General features: G+C 37.6%; 2 protein-coding genes across 3 annotated transcripts; one reads left to right on the top strand and one right to left on the bottom strand.

Moving 5' to 3' along the window:
• Nucleotides 1–23: 23 nt before the first annotated feature.
• On the top strand, nucleotides 24–5762 carry LOC113681459 (serine/threonine-protein phosphatase 2A catalytic subunit beta isoform). The gene is made up of 8 exons (XM_027198545.2): nucleotides 24–107; nucleotides 206–325; nucleotides 2135–2344; nucleotides 2462–2635; nucleotides 2883–2972; nucleotides 3290–3451; nucleotides 3880–3998; nucleotides 4508–5762. The coding sequence occupies exons 2-8, from the start codon at nucleotides 221–223 to the stop codon at nucleotides 4578–4580; spliced, it is 933 nt and encodes a 310-aa protein (XP_027054346.1). The 5' UTR covers nucleotides 24–107; nucleotides 206–220; the 3' UTR covers nucleotides 4581–5762.
• A 538-nt stretch (nucleotides 5763–6300) lies between these two features.
• LOC113681471 (uncharacterized) lies at nucleotides 6301–8035 on the bottom strand. Of its 2 annotated transcripts, XM_089198544.1 has the most exons (2): nucleotides 7357–8035; nucleotides 6301–6465 (listed from the first exon to the last, which is right to left on the bottom strand). In XM_089198544.1, the coding sequence occupies exons 1-2, from the start codon at nucleotides 7870–7872 to the stop codon at nucleotides 6442–6444; spliced, it is 540 nt and encodes a 179-aa protein (XP_089054670.1). In that variant the 5' UTR covers nucleotides 7873–8035; the 3' UTR covers nucleotides 6301–6441. The 2 variants fall into 2 exon arrangements, with proteins under 2 accessions (XP_089054670.1, XP_027054361.2); XM_027198560.2 differs by lacking the exon at nucleotides 6301–6465 and having other exon boundaries at nucleotides 7096–8035.
• Between the last annotated feature and the right edge of the window lie 5245 nt (nucleotides 8036–13280).

Here is a 13280-nt window from a genome sequence, read left to right as displayed (position 1 = left end):
ACAAATATGGATAGATTGCCCATATTTGGTATATTACGTACATGTGCCATAGCCGGTGTCAATTTTGTCGACCGCCATAGTTACTTTTGGACGTTTGAATTACGGAGGTAGTCGTCATTATTGAGCAACTTTAATTATTTTACATTACTTTGGGGTATCAGAACATACGAAAATAAATAAGTGAATATTTTTTCTGCTTTACCAGAAATATTCGATAACTATGGTGGACGACAAGGCGACAGCAAAAGATTTAGAATCATGGATTGAGCAGTTAATGGAATGCAAACAGCTCAGCGAAGCTCAAGTGAAAACGCTCTGTGACAAGGTAAACTTGGATTTTCTTGTTTCTATAGCTGCGATTTTATTATTGCAGAATTAATTCTCTTGTTCAAGTGTTGCAAAAAAAAATTTGGTAGATTCATAAGAAAGAAATCTGTGATCACACTAACATGTATGTTCCATCGTTAATATATTACATAGAGAGGTAGATCAAGCTCAGCTTGTTATTTCGTCGAATATTGTAAAATTGCGCGTAATTTTCTTTTCTTGTTTAACTTTGATCATACCTCGTGGCTCACAGGTGTCAATTTTATGAGAGATCGAATCAGCCTAACGTTTTTGAAACGTCAACTTCATAGTGCGTATGCATGCATTCGAGTTTATTTCTGGCCCTGCCGTAATTTATCAATTTCGTGGATGAAATAATATTATGGTTCAACCTTTGGTCAACTCCCTTGTTTTTCTTCTAATCAAAACTCAAATTTGATCAATCGATTTTTGAATAAACTATTTTAAAACAAAATTCGAGTTTCAATTCCAACTGGTGTAATTTTTCACTCTGATTCTTACCCTTTTCACTGCTATAGTTTTTTTTTGTTTTCTACGTTTGACTTAAATTTGCGTTTGGCAGACCGTGTACCATCTCACAGATTATTGCAACCATTAACAATAGTATCAGAGAGGAGTTGGCGAGTTATTTGAGTAAGAATTAGTTTGACTAAAAAACAATTGATGGAAGTCAATGAAACCCTTATCCATGCTGGTCTGCAAAGAATGACAAAACTCTACAAGATCCTGCCTGTGATTGAGCTCTTAACCTAATTAAGATTCTAAGTTTAAGTGACAGCTCAACCCCAATAACCTGAAATGCATTAGGTTTTTTTTTTCATGAATAGTGTTCTCACATTGGCTACACTAGTCTAGAAGTGAACATAAATAGAATGAGTCAATTGACAGTGTGAATAAAGGGGTAAGTTTCTAAAGAAACTGTGGTGCTGCGTCGGTGGGAGAGTATAGCAGGTAATTTAGTGTTAACAACTGGGTTGAAAACGTAAATTAGCCATCGTAAAGGGTAAAAAAGCTGACGTTTCGAGCGTTAGCCCTTCGTCAGAGCGACTGAAAAACAGTGGCTTCTTTCTTAAATTTCCAAAGTGTCCTTAAGGAAGTGGTGAGTGTCATGGTGTTTTAAGCATGATTGATTCAAGCAGCACATAGCCATCTTTCCACCAGAGGAAGAACATGTAGAATACATGTAGTTTGAGTGGAATGGTCTGCAGGGGAAGAGTCATCACACAAATGGCTAGCTGTTCAGAATCCCCCAAGTGTTCAGCCTTCCTGTAATTTGGGAAGACAACAAATTATCTAGCTTCTCTTTTTCTCTAGTATCCCCCTTAATCAGTATGGATTATAGTGATGAACATCTTCCCCAGTGATCCTGCTTTACCTCTTGCAAAACTGTTCTCAATATCTCAAAAATATCAGCTTGAATTTGACTAAAAAGTGGTACTTTTACATAAATATATCTTTGACTATAAAAATGTTATGTAAAATATGGCTTGCTTTTCTGACTGTTGATTGGAAAAAAAGTAGAGGAAAGGAAATGTTTGAATATCAACTTATGGCAAATCAGTTTGATAAGCAACTGAAGTTAAACCCTTGCCTTGGTATCTTTTCTTTTTTGCTTTTGCATATTTATCTGACAATGTGATTGCAATTACTTGTAAATGTATTGTGGGATAACATTTACTGGGTATGTTCCCTTAAACAATGTTCATTGTACCCATTTGAAATTTGTTGGCTTTGACCACTGGTAGAATCATGCAATTTGGGACTGTTTTATTTATTTTATTCTCAGGCTAAAGAAATTCTTAGCAAAGAATCAAATGTGCAAGATGTGAAGTGTCCAGTCACAGTTTGTGGAGATGTACATGGCCAGTTTCATGATCTCATGGAACTATTTAAAATAGGAGGAAGGTCTCCTGACACCAATTACCTATTCATGGGTGACTATGTTGATAGAGGATACTATTCTGTTGAAACTGTAACCCTTTTAGTCACACTGAAGGTTAGTGAAAGGGCAGTTTCTCCACTTGCCTTAGTTCTCTTTTTATCTTTTTTTTCTGGGCCCTCATGTGACAAGGAGGTTGTCTTTTTTGATTCAAATGTATGTTCCTTTTTCTAGGTTCGTTTTCCTCATAGAATAACCATTTTACGTGGAAACCATGAAAGTCGTCAGATCACCCAAGTATATGGATTTTATGATGAATGCCTCAGGAAATATGGGAATGCAAATGTTTGGAAGTATTTCACAGATTTATTTGACTACCTTCCTCTGACTGCATTAGTAGATTCACAGGTAAGTTCGCTCTTTAGTATTTGGTCTTCACTGAAACTTTGAGCTTTATTCACAGTAGTTATACACTGCACAAGGGTATGAAATGAGAAACATATCTATCTAGGTTAAGGAATGTGAATAATGAATGTGAATGTGTAATAAAGCAAAGTAAGTCCCTTGAGCAGTGCAATACAGGGAAAGTGTTATTTTTGGGATGTAAATTTGCATTCCTCTTTATTGAAAATAAAACATTCTTTTGCTGTTGCAGATATTTTGCCTTCATGGTGGTTTGTCACCTTCCATTGACACACTGGATCACATTAGGGCTCTTGATCGTATCCAGGAAGTCCCTCACGAGGTTTGTTAATATTTTTTTCACAATCCTGTAAAACTCCTTTCCATTCTTTATCTTAATAACTTCTTTCCTCTCTTTTTTACTTACTGCAACTAGTACTTGCTTCCACACGTTTTGTTTTCCTCTTGAAGTAGAAATTGTTTCAAAGTGGACATTCATTATTAAACTGCTGCTGTGTCCAGTGATTTTAAGAAATCACACAATCTTATGATGTCAAAGTGATATAATTCTGCAATGATGAGGACATGCTATAATCAATATCATTCCAAGCAGTGTCTATATTTTCTGTAACTTTTTGGTGTTTGATGTTTTATTTTTAGGGTCCAATGTGTGACTTGTTATGGAGTGACCCAGATGATAGGGGTGGTTGGGGTATTTCACCACGTGGTGCTGGATACACCTTTGGACAAGATATATCAGAAACTTTTAATCACACAAATGGCCTGACTCTTATTGCAAGAGCTCATCAACTTGTTATGGAGGTTAGAGATAAGTAATGTTTGCCATTTGTTGTGCTTTAATGTTGTTGTTGTTGTTGTAGTTGTTGTTGTTGTTGTTGTTAGGGTTGTTGTTAGTATCATTGTTATTGCTGCAACTATTATTATTATTGTTGTTGTTTCATTGAAAACCTTTCATAAATACATGTAAACTCTAACCAAAGTCCTCAACTTAGCCTGCTTGAGTTTTCATCAGATATTGGAGATAGGTAAATTCACAGGCTATATTTTGATGGCCCATGCTGTTTTATTTCTATTCATAAGTGGAGAATATGCCCACGTTATTCCAAGCTATTCTTCAACTATCGCATGTGGTACTGAAAATTACACTGTATGTGTACATGTAAAGACTAAGTTGCCACTGAAGTTGTTTCAATGGTTGTAATGTATTGGTATCCCATTTTGTTTTACAGGGTTACAACTGGTGTCATGATAGGAATGTAGTTACGATATTTAGTGCTCCAAACTACTGCTACAGATGTGGAAATCAAGCTGCAATCATGGAACTTGATGATGCACTGAAGTATTCATTGTGAGTAGAAATAATATCTTGCTCATAGTCTCTTAGCCAGGTTTTGTGAACTGTTTTCACCTTTGTTCTATTGGTAAACTTAGGTCACCTGTCTTTATAGCCTTTCGAGTCTGTAGATACAGTTGAATAAGGATATTTCCTATAAAAACTTTGGATTGATGATGATGATAATTCCATTTTGTTGTTGGTCAATGGTGTTTTCCCAATGCTGTAACTCAAACAAACAGTGATCATGAGTGTTTCTTAGATGAGGTAGTAATATAAACTTGGATTAGGAAGCCTTCATCTCTGCATCTATTAGGAAAGAGATGGCAACCTTTTGAACTTGTAGCTGCAAATACTTTTGAAATTCAGGAACACAGTTGTGATAAGCTATTGGGTGCAGTGCTCAAAATGCTGTCATGGGAAAACAAGGGTTGTCGTTGTTGACACGAGGTAAAACTACCCACAAGTATTTTGATGTTCATTTTTATTGATGGCTGATCTATCACTTTATTTTCTATTTGCAGCCTTCAGTTTGACCCAGCACCTAGACGAGGAGAGCCACATGTCACTCGCAGAACACCTGACTACTTTTTGTGATGAAAAATTACTTTGAGACCTTGTAAACCTTTCATGGCATGTTGTCCTTTTTTGGGGTCCAAGTGGATGCATATTTGGGGATGCTTCCCAAGGGAACTTATTGCTTTGGTGGCAATTTTTTTTTAAAGAAATCCATATCATTGTCTTTCAGGTTATGTTAATTTGTTTTAAACATGACCTTTCCAGATGTAATTTCATCATAACTTGTAAATGCTATGGAGGGTTATTCTAACTAAGGATCAAGTCAGTTTTACTTTAATGTCATGGCAAATATACTTTGTATATTGTAAGAAAATCAATTATCATGCAGCATACAAGAACAAAGAGGCCATGATGCTTGAGTGCAATCAGGAAAACTGGCTCTAATGCACAAATTCAAGTCTTGCTGGTAAATGTTCTGGAAAAAAAGTAATTGAAAGGACAAAATTGTCTTTTTGGTATGATTTTTCTGTGGAAGTCCCATCTCATAATGCAAGAACTTTTTAGGAAGACCATATAAAAGATTCAGAGTACTCAAAAAGAACAAGCCAGGCAATGAAAGATAACCTTCTTTTCCTTTTCTATTTATTAAGTTTACCAGTGAGCCTTGGCATGATGCACTCAGCCTACCTTCTGTGGTTGCCATCTTAACATATCGAATATGACCACCAGATTTCACTATTTCAGCAAATGTGTCACTTTTCTGATTTCAAATATGCCCAATCAGAAGAGGGAAATCCATGATACTGTCCTTAGGACTGCTGCTTACACAGGGATGCATATGTGGTATGTCTTCCTCCCTCTTCTCTACAAAGGAGGTCATCTCATGGGCAGAGTGGGATGTGTAACAACTGCTGGTCCTAAGATTACATTCAGAGGGCTATTGTAAAACTGATTCTTACAAAATCAAAGTAAAGCCTTGATTACTCTTCATGATCTGAGTTTTGTTAACCTTTGGTAAGTCTATGACTTCAGCAGTAATGTCTTCTTGCTGTTGCTGGATTCGTTCTCAGTGATAATTAATTAAGGTTTCTTGTAGTCATACTCTTGTCACAGGTTAACACTTCATTTCTCTAGTATGTAAGGATGGTTATCTAAAGTAATTTGACCAATGAATGTAACTTTACACTGTCAATAGTTAAAGAACATATCCTTAGTCGTGTAATTTTATTTTAGCCGAGATTATTAAAATATGGCAAGAGATAATTGCTTTTTTTTCTACCTATATCAGCATCATTGGGAACTGGTTGATTTTAATTGTTGTTAATACTATTTTTCAATCTAATGCAAATATCTTTCCATTTATTTTATGTTTTTGTGGCTCAACCATCTTTTGTGTCTACTCAACAAAAAATAGACATACTCCTCGCTCAGCATTAAACTACATTGAAGTTACCTGAGAAAACGCCACGATTTAACTTTGTGTCGCGTCCTCAGATAATGAGTTTGTATGGTTCATGGTGGGGGAGGGGGTGGTCTAAACCAGGATGAAATTGGGGGGGGGGGGGTTAATCCCTGCCCCTTCTATCTCCGCCAGTTAGTCACCTAGTAAGCACGATGATCTGTTACATTTGGTTTGAACTTAAAGCTTTGATAGGCGCATTCCGCTGCTTATTTCTCGGACGAGGTTCGGCTATTTCGCAACTACATCACACGTGGGTGTTGTTTAGCGGTGGCGGTCTGGAAGAGATGTTTTACCTTTCTTAGGTTCACCGGTCCAGCCTCATCGATGTAAATTTATTCACTACAATCCCCAACAAAGTATTTCTTACAGCCAGGTCAACAGCTCTTTAAGGCCTTCTTTCATGTAAGTGAACAGATCAGCTCCTGAGTTGTCATTGTAATTCGGTTTCTCCTGCACAGTACCTTGGCCCACGGGGCGTCAAAAGCTCAGGCGAGGTATGGACTAGAAAACATTTAATTCTTGTTACTGTAACTGAATAGACAATATGAAATTTAAGCGTGACTAGAGACTTCAAAGTGTGACTACTCTGCTCGAAATTTGCCTTAAATTTCGTGAAAATACCGATTATGAATGCTGCCTTATGAGAGCAAAACTACATCGCGCGGTTCACAACCAGTTGGTGCTTTGATCATTAAATAAAAATGAAGAAATAAGCAAAGCAGACTTAAATAAGAACGCTTTTTTGTTGTAGTTGACATAAGTCGCTTAAAGATTGAAAAGAGTAGTGAAGCGTGAGTGCGTCACAGCTCAGCGGCCAGGTTACTGAGTATGATAGAAAGTGGAGGCCTCCATAGTCGAATATTTAAGTACATTTCGGCAGATTCGTTTTACGACCATGATGCAATGCAATCAGAGTGTGCACACCGTCTGGTTTGAAGACAATTTTCGAAAGCTTAGGTTACTCTTAAGAATCTCAAAACGTACTCAGTGTCATAATATCATATATATCTTTAGTAGCGGAGAAAACTACTAAAGGGTCTCAAGCATAATTCTCCGTAAACAAATTGACCGAATTCAATCGGTGTATGTAGTGTTGGTAGATCTTAGAAATTCTGATTTTATTTGAGTATTGAGTTTTATTATTCCTTTTATTTGAAAGCCCTATATAAAATCCTTTATCGAATTAAATATGATGTAGGCCATTCTGTCATAAGCTGAAGCAGTTAAATGAATTCCGTCACCGCAGAGCATTTGATCTCGAGAAAAATGCATATCCTTATCAATGTCAGCCAGAAGCACCTTTCCCTTTGAATTTTTGACGAAATTCCGAATCATTTCGTTCACTTTCAGTCTCACTTCCATAATCACGCTGATCATTCGCTTCCTGCTCACCTCGCATTGTAACGCAGGAATCGTTACGGCAACAGTTTTCGCTCCAGCTATGTGAGCGACCTTGTGCAGCTGAACTAGGGCATTGAAAATGGTAATTTGATCTTGTTCCTTGCCAATGTTATTGTCTGTCCAGATACTCTTCATTCCAAACAAGTCATTTGTCCCTCCCAAAATGATAACCCAGTTGTATTTAGCAGCCTGCAATAAATTTTCAAGTCGAGGGAGCATCTCGTTTTGAACTTGCTCGCCTGATCGTCCGGCATTGTAGAGTTCAACATGGCTCGACCTTGAATGACTCCTGAGTTTACTTCGAAAATACTCTTGTAATCTTACCGTGTATGGATGCGGCTCTCCGTTTGTGAGACCGAAAGTCAGTGAATCACCGAAACACAAGATTCGTATTAATTTCCCTCGTTTAGCATTTCTTGAAACGAGTACGTACAGAGTAGTTAGTGGTGATAACAGAAGAACACAAAATCCAAGTGAAGCCCATTGAAAGTTAGTCATACCAAACATCTTGAGATTAAATTGTTCACCTTCTTCAAAGTAATTTGGTTACATATTAGTTGTATATTCCTAAGCTCTCCACTCCAGATTACCGAATTCAATGAATGTACTCTTTGTCGTCGGATAATTTTTAAGGAACCCTTCTATAAAATTTTTATCGTTTCATTTTTCAGACTCTGGAAACCTTCCGGCAAAAACACGTCATCAAAGCTAATCAAAACAGTTCTTTTCAGTTTTAGCGGCGATACCTGCGATAACAACTGGTTTCGTGGTAAAACATTTTCCTTTTATGTCGAGAAAAAAAAATGTTTAGTCTTGTTGTTCGTCTGTATATGTCCCTATAGTCGGACCATCCATCATCCTGACGTTTACGTACTCGGAACTCTGTGAAGGATTGGGAGTAACTTGGTTCTGAAGGCAATCTCCACGAAACATTTTCAAATCCTCTTGACTTATGTAGTATTCGCTTGGGAATTCATCCATTTCTATATTACTTTGTGCTCAAAGTTGCATTTTTGAATGAAGAAAATGCACAAGAACTAGTTCACAATGGAAACATGAATTATATATCGCGCTTCTAGCTTCTTGCCCAGATCTCACCTCTTGGTGTGACCTTCAGAATCTCAATACTGTCTTCACTAAGCTTACTCAGGCTATGGAATACATTAAAAAATTTGTATATATATATACTGAGGAATTAATGTTGACATAAGAAACAGCTTACCACAGTTTATGTACTACCAAATTATTCACTAACCAAAGGCGTGATTTCCGTGAATACTGCCTACATTAACTTAGTTAGCGATTCTATCGTATTTTTCCTACTTATACAGCGCCTTTTAACATTAAAATGATCAAAAGCGCTTTACATGAATTCAGAAATATGTATAAAAATACAGTAACTATGATGAATTATAAGAAATATCTATGAAACCTAATACTAAAAATACACAATTGACCACCCCCAAGAAAAATTACTCGTTGTATGCTAAATTAAAATGATGTGTCGTAAGTTTTTTTCTTAAAAATGTTGAGTGATTTTATTTCCCGAATAGTTGCTGGAAGGCTGTTCCACAGTGTGGGGGCAGAAATATAAAGTGAACGTGCTCTTAATGTAGATGGCATGCGCTCCTTGGGACGGTCCAAAAATAATGAAGAATTCGATCTAGGGGAATAAACAGAACACGACTTAATGGACACTAAGGGCTGCTTATTTAAACGAGATCTAACCCAAACCGTGGTTTCCGCAAGCAGTGGGCCTCGGTGATTCTCTTTTAGAGGGTTGATTTCATTTAAATAGATGTCCGTCTACTTTTAGGTATCGGCCTGTTGACACTGTTCACAAAAAATTGATTCTTAGATAAAGGGTTCGGCTAAATTGAAGAAGGCTTAGAACGCGGTTTGATTAAACGATGGCTAAACTTTGATTAAATAACTCTAAGTTACTAATGTAGTTTGGTGACATATCATATATAGCCTTAAATGTAATAATTAAAATTTTTAAATAAATGCGGTAAAACTCAGATAGCCAGTGAAGGTTATATAAAGCTGGTGTGATATGATCATACTTTCTAGTGTTCGTTATTAATCTGGCTGCAGCATTCTGTACACGTTGTAGTTAACGTCTATGATATTTGAGAAGGCCATAAAGTAGGCTATTACAATAATCGAGTCCGCCGGGACGTAACGAAAGCATGAACTAATGTTTTAAGGGATTCCTGTGAAAGGTATTTAGAAATCATACGAATATTGTGAATATATTAAAAAGCGGTCTTATAAACTCGATTTATATGAGTATCCATACTAATTGAATTGTCAAATATCGTTCCCAAATTCCTAACGTTGACCGAAGGATCAATTGTATGATGACCTATATGAAGCACTGGTGGATTTAATTTATTTAACCGCTGGCGAGCTCCAATAACTAGAAATTCAATTTTATCATCATTGAGTAACAGCCGTCCTTCAATAAGCCAATTCCTTATATCTTTAATGCAATTCCTCCATTGCGCGAATGGCCTCATCCTGGGCGTTAGCATCATCGGGCTTGAAACTCACGTATAGCTGGGTACCACGTTTTCTCTCCCAAACAGTCTCTTAATGGCCGAGAACAGTTTCCTCTGATCAGTGCTGTTATCTACAAAATCTTTGAAAAAAAATTTACGTGCTTCATTTGTCAGATTGTTAGTTTTGTTCTTAATAGCTTTGTATGCAAGGAAATCTGCCTCCAAACCAGTGCGCCGCCATCTCCTCTCCGCTCTACGCCTCTGTCTTCTGGCCTCCTTAATATCATCGTTGAACCAAGGCACTAGGGGCCCAGCTGGGATGGTCTTTGTAATGAGTGGCGCACGCCGGTCTAGGGCAGACGCAAGAGTGGAATTATAGCACGACACAAGATCATTCAGTGTGTCCGGGGTATTTGTACATAAATTCGATGATGAAATTTCATCAGATAGCACATCCAAATTCACGCCTTTATTCCTCCTAAAGGTCACTGTTTTCTTTGTTACCCTAGGCTTGTCAAAGTTTAACCGGCATATAACAGACCAGCGATCGGAAATGTGGTAGTCCGATACGGGAGTTTCCCTGACCAAGTCCCCGAGCTGTCGTGTTATGATTACGTCCAATGTGTTGCCTGACTCGTGCGTTGGTGTTATAACACGCTGTTGTAAACCCATTGTCTCCAGCAAATCAAGAAGTTTCAATCAGTCAATTTTCTTAGTTCTCCTCCAGTTACATTTCCCTGACTGTGATTGTGGGTAACCGTTTCCTGCCAGATGGATGTTTAAGTCTTAGCAGAATGAAGCCGTTCTCTGTAATACGGAAATCCACTTCTGTCGGTTAATTTAGAGGCTGCCTGAAATGCTCCACTTATCTGTCCTTGATTTTCTCTGAAAATGTTATTAACTCAACTTCTTTTGATCTCACAGGGAGTGGAGTTTTGATTGTGGGACTATAAACTGCATTTAAGGCGGCGTAGAGATGAATTGATCCTTAGTTGATTTAGATCCGCAGTATCATGAGTCTGTCATCGATGGGTTTTGGGCAAGAGATTATAATCTCTTGGTTTTGGGTGAGTGCCTTAGGCAGCTAATTTGTTAGTAATATCAAAACCTACTCCAGCCTTTCTTTGTTGACTACCACTCCGAAAGATTGAGTATGACTTCTTTCACCAATGTTCACAGAACATGGACTGCGTAATTCGCTGAGTGCACAAATGTCAATCCGTGGTTTTTCTCATTCCCTGCAGATGATGGTCACTGAACGCTTAGGCTTTGCTGAGTCAGCGCTGTCATTCGTTGTTCTCACATTACAGGCTTTATGCTGATGCACAGACTTTCCGGGTCACGCTAAGGGGGATATGGTCTTTGCATATTTCTCGTCACTGCGATACGTTTTGGCGAATCGGTTTCCCCGAAAACTTCATCTCTTTGGTTCCTTTCAGTCACTATTCAAATGTGAGGCTACATCTGAGAGACGACGCTAAATATAAAGCGTCCCTTGGTAAGATTTACGGCGGCACAGCAGCAGAAAAATCATGTTGCATGTTAGTCAACTAAAATCAATCAAGCAAAAGGTAAGGGCTTTCTGTAGATTAGAGAGGCTGCTCGAATATGGATACAGGGCCGTAGGTTTACGGTGCAGTAGTTTTTTTTTTACTCAGAAATATTGCAAAAAGAGACATTTTTTTACACCATTTACAAGGGAACAAACATAGTGCTTAATCATTATCAAACAACTGCATGATGTTAAGATATAACGAAACCATTTCGAGCAATCATTAAGGCTTAAAAACGAGGCCTGCGGTTTGATCGGGACTCAAAGTTAAACCGAGAAACTGAATACAGTATTTATCTTAAGGCGTAATTAAAAACAAATGTATGGTTGTAATTTGAAGGTTGCATGGCAATTTGGCTTAAGTTGAAATCTTTATTTAAAATGATTTTCCAAATCTTTTGATATATGAAATCAGGGGGCCAGCCTTTTTCGCCTTCTTTGGGCGCGCGAAGAACAAAAAAAGTCCTTTCTGTTCGGTTTTTCAGAACAGTCAAGAGAGTGAAAACTGTGATCTCTTGGAACAGTTCAGTAGTGTGTTTTTTTAATCAGTGGCATGATGGAGAACTATCTCGTGTTATTTACTGATCACAAAGAAAATAAACAATTGTTTGGTTTTTAGGGACGCTTTGACAATCAAGAGTGTTGCGAAGAAACATACCCTGATTAATTTGATTGGATAACCTCACCTTTTTCTTATTTGTTGTTGTAATGATAGGTTTTTGCGCACTAACTAGACTTTTGCGGGAAACGTGACAATAACGGAGGGAAATAGCTCGGTAGAGACCACTTGCAGCGGGAACGGAAACTCGTCACGGTTTCCTGATACACGGAGACCTGCTTCGAGCGAGCTTGCTACGAACGTCAAGGATTAGACAACGTTTGGTTCCACAATAACTTTATTCTAGCTTATGTCGACAACCGACATGACCTCCAGTGTACTCAACTTCGTAAGCAATGTAATTGAAAAAGCTTTACAATATATTTCCATAAGTACTATCGAGCGCGTGGTTCTACTGTTCTCTAGATTTACATTACTTGAATAGTATAACAAAAGAAGCGTAAAATGTCTCTTTATAGTTAAGCGATTTCATTTAAATATTCCATCTGTTCAGAAAGAATTTCAAAACTAAGAGACGGATGTAATCACAGGCGGCCCAAGCTCCAGCTGTGAGATGATCATTTTGCGCAATAGCAGTCATGGCGGAATCATAAGAGTTTGTATGAGAATATTTACGACCGCTCCAAGGAATAAAAAAAAAACGTCAAATTCTCAATAAAAATACCACACCTTACTTCCACAGCGTATTGCTTGTTATCTGACCACATACTTTGATGAAAAGAACCCATTTTAGCGAATTTTCCATTTCGAGGTTTTCTACGTACTTAAAAAAAAGCCTTACGCCGTGTAAATAACACGAGATAGTTCTCCATCGTGCCACTGATTGAAAAATAACAACACTACTGAACTGTTCCAAGAGATCACAGTTTTTACTCTCTTGACTATTCTGAAAAGCCGAACAGAAAGGACATTTTCTGTTCTTCGCGCACCCAAAGAAGGCGCAAAGGCTGGCCTCATGATTTCATTTATTGAAAGGCTTGGAAAATCATTTTTAATAAAGATTTCAACTTAAGCCAAGTTGCCGTGCAACCTTCAAAGTACAACTATATATTTGTTTTTAATTACGCGTTAAGATAAATACTGTATTCAGTTTCGCGATTTAACTTTGAACCCCGATCAAACCGCGGGCCTCGTTTTTAAGATTGCTCGAAATAGTTTCGTTATATCTTAACACCATGCAGTTGTTTGATGATGATTAAGCACTTTGTGTGTTCCCTTGTAAATGGTGTAAAAAAAATTT

Source organism: Pocillopora damicornis, chromosome 2, assembly GCF_964200805.1.
Source record: "Pocillopora damicornis chromosome 2, jaPocDami1.2, whole genome shotgun sequence".
NCBI lineage: Eukaryota > Metazoa > Cnidaria > Anthozoa > Scleractinia > Pocilloporidae > Pocillopora > Pocillopora damicornis.
This window is presented reverse-complemented; position numbering and strand designations above follow the sequence as displayed.

Coding starts and splice junctions, on each gene's coding strand:
- LOC113681459 (XM_027198545.2), top strand. CDS start 221: ATGGTGGACGACAAGGCGACAGCAAAAGATTTAGAATCATGGATTGAG. Junction 3,452..3,879: donor CTCATCAACTTGTTATGGAG/GTTAGAGATAAG, acceptor TTTGTTTTACAG/GGTTACAACTGGTGTCATGA. Junction 3,999..4,507: donor GATGCACTGAAGTATTCATT/GTGAGTAGAAAT, acceptor TTCTATTTGCAG/CCTTCAGTTTGACCCAGCAC.
- LOC113681471 (XM_027198560.2), bottom strand. CDS start 7,872: ATGTTTGGTATGACTAACTTTCAATGGGCTTCACTTGGATTTTGTGTT.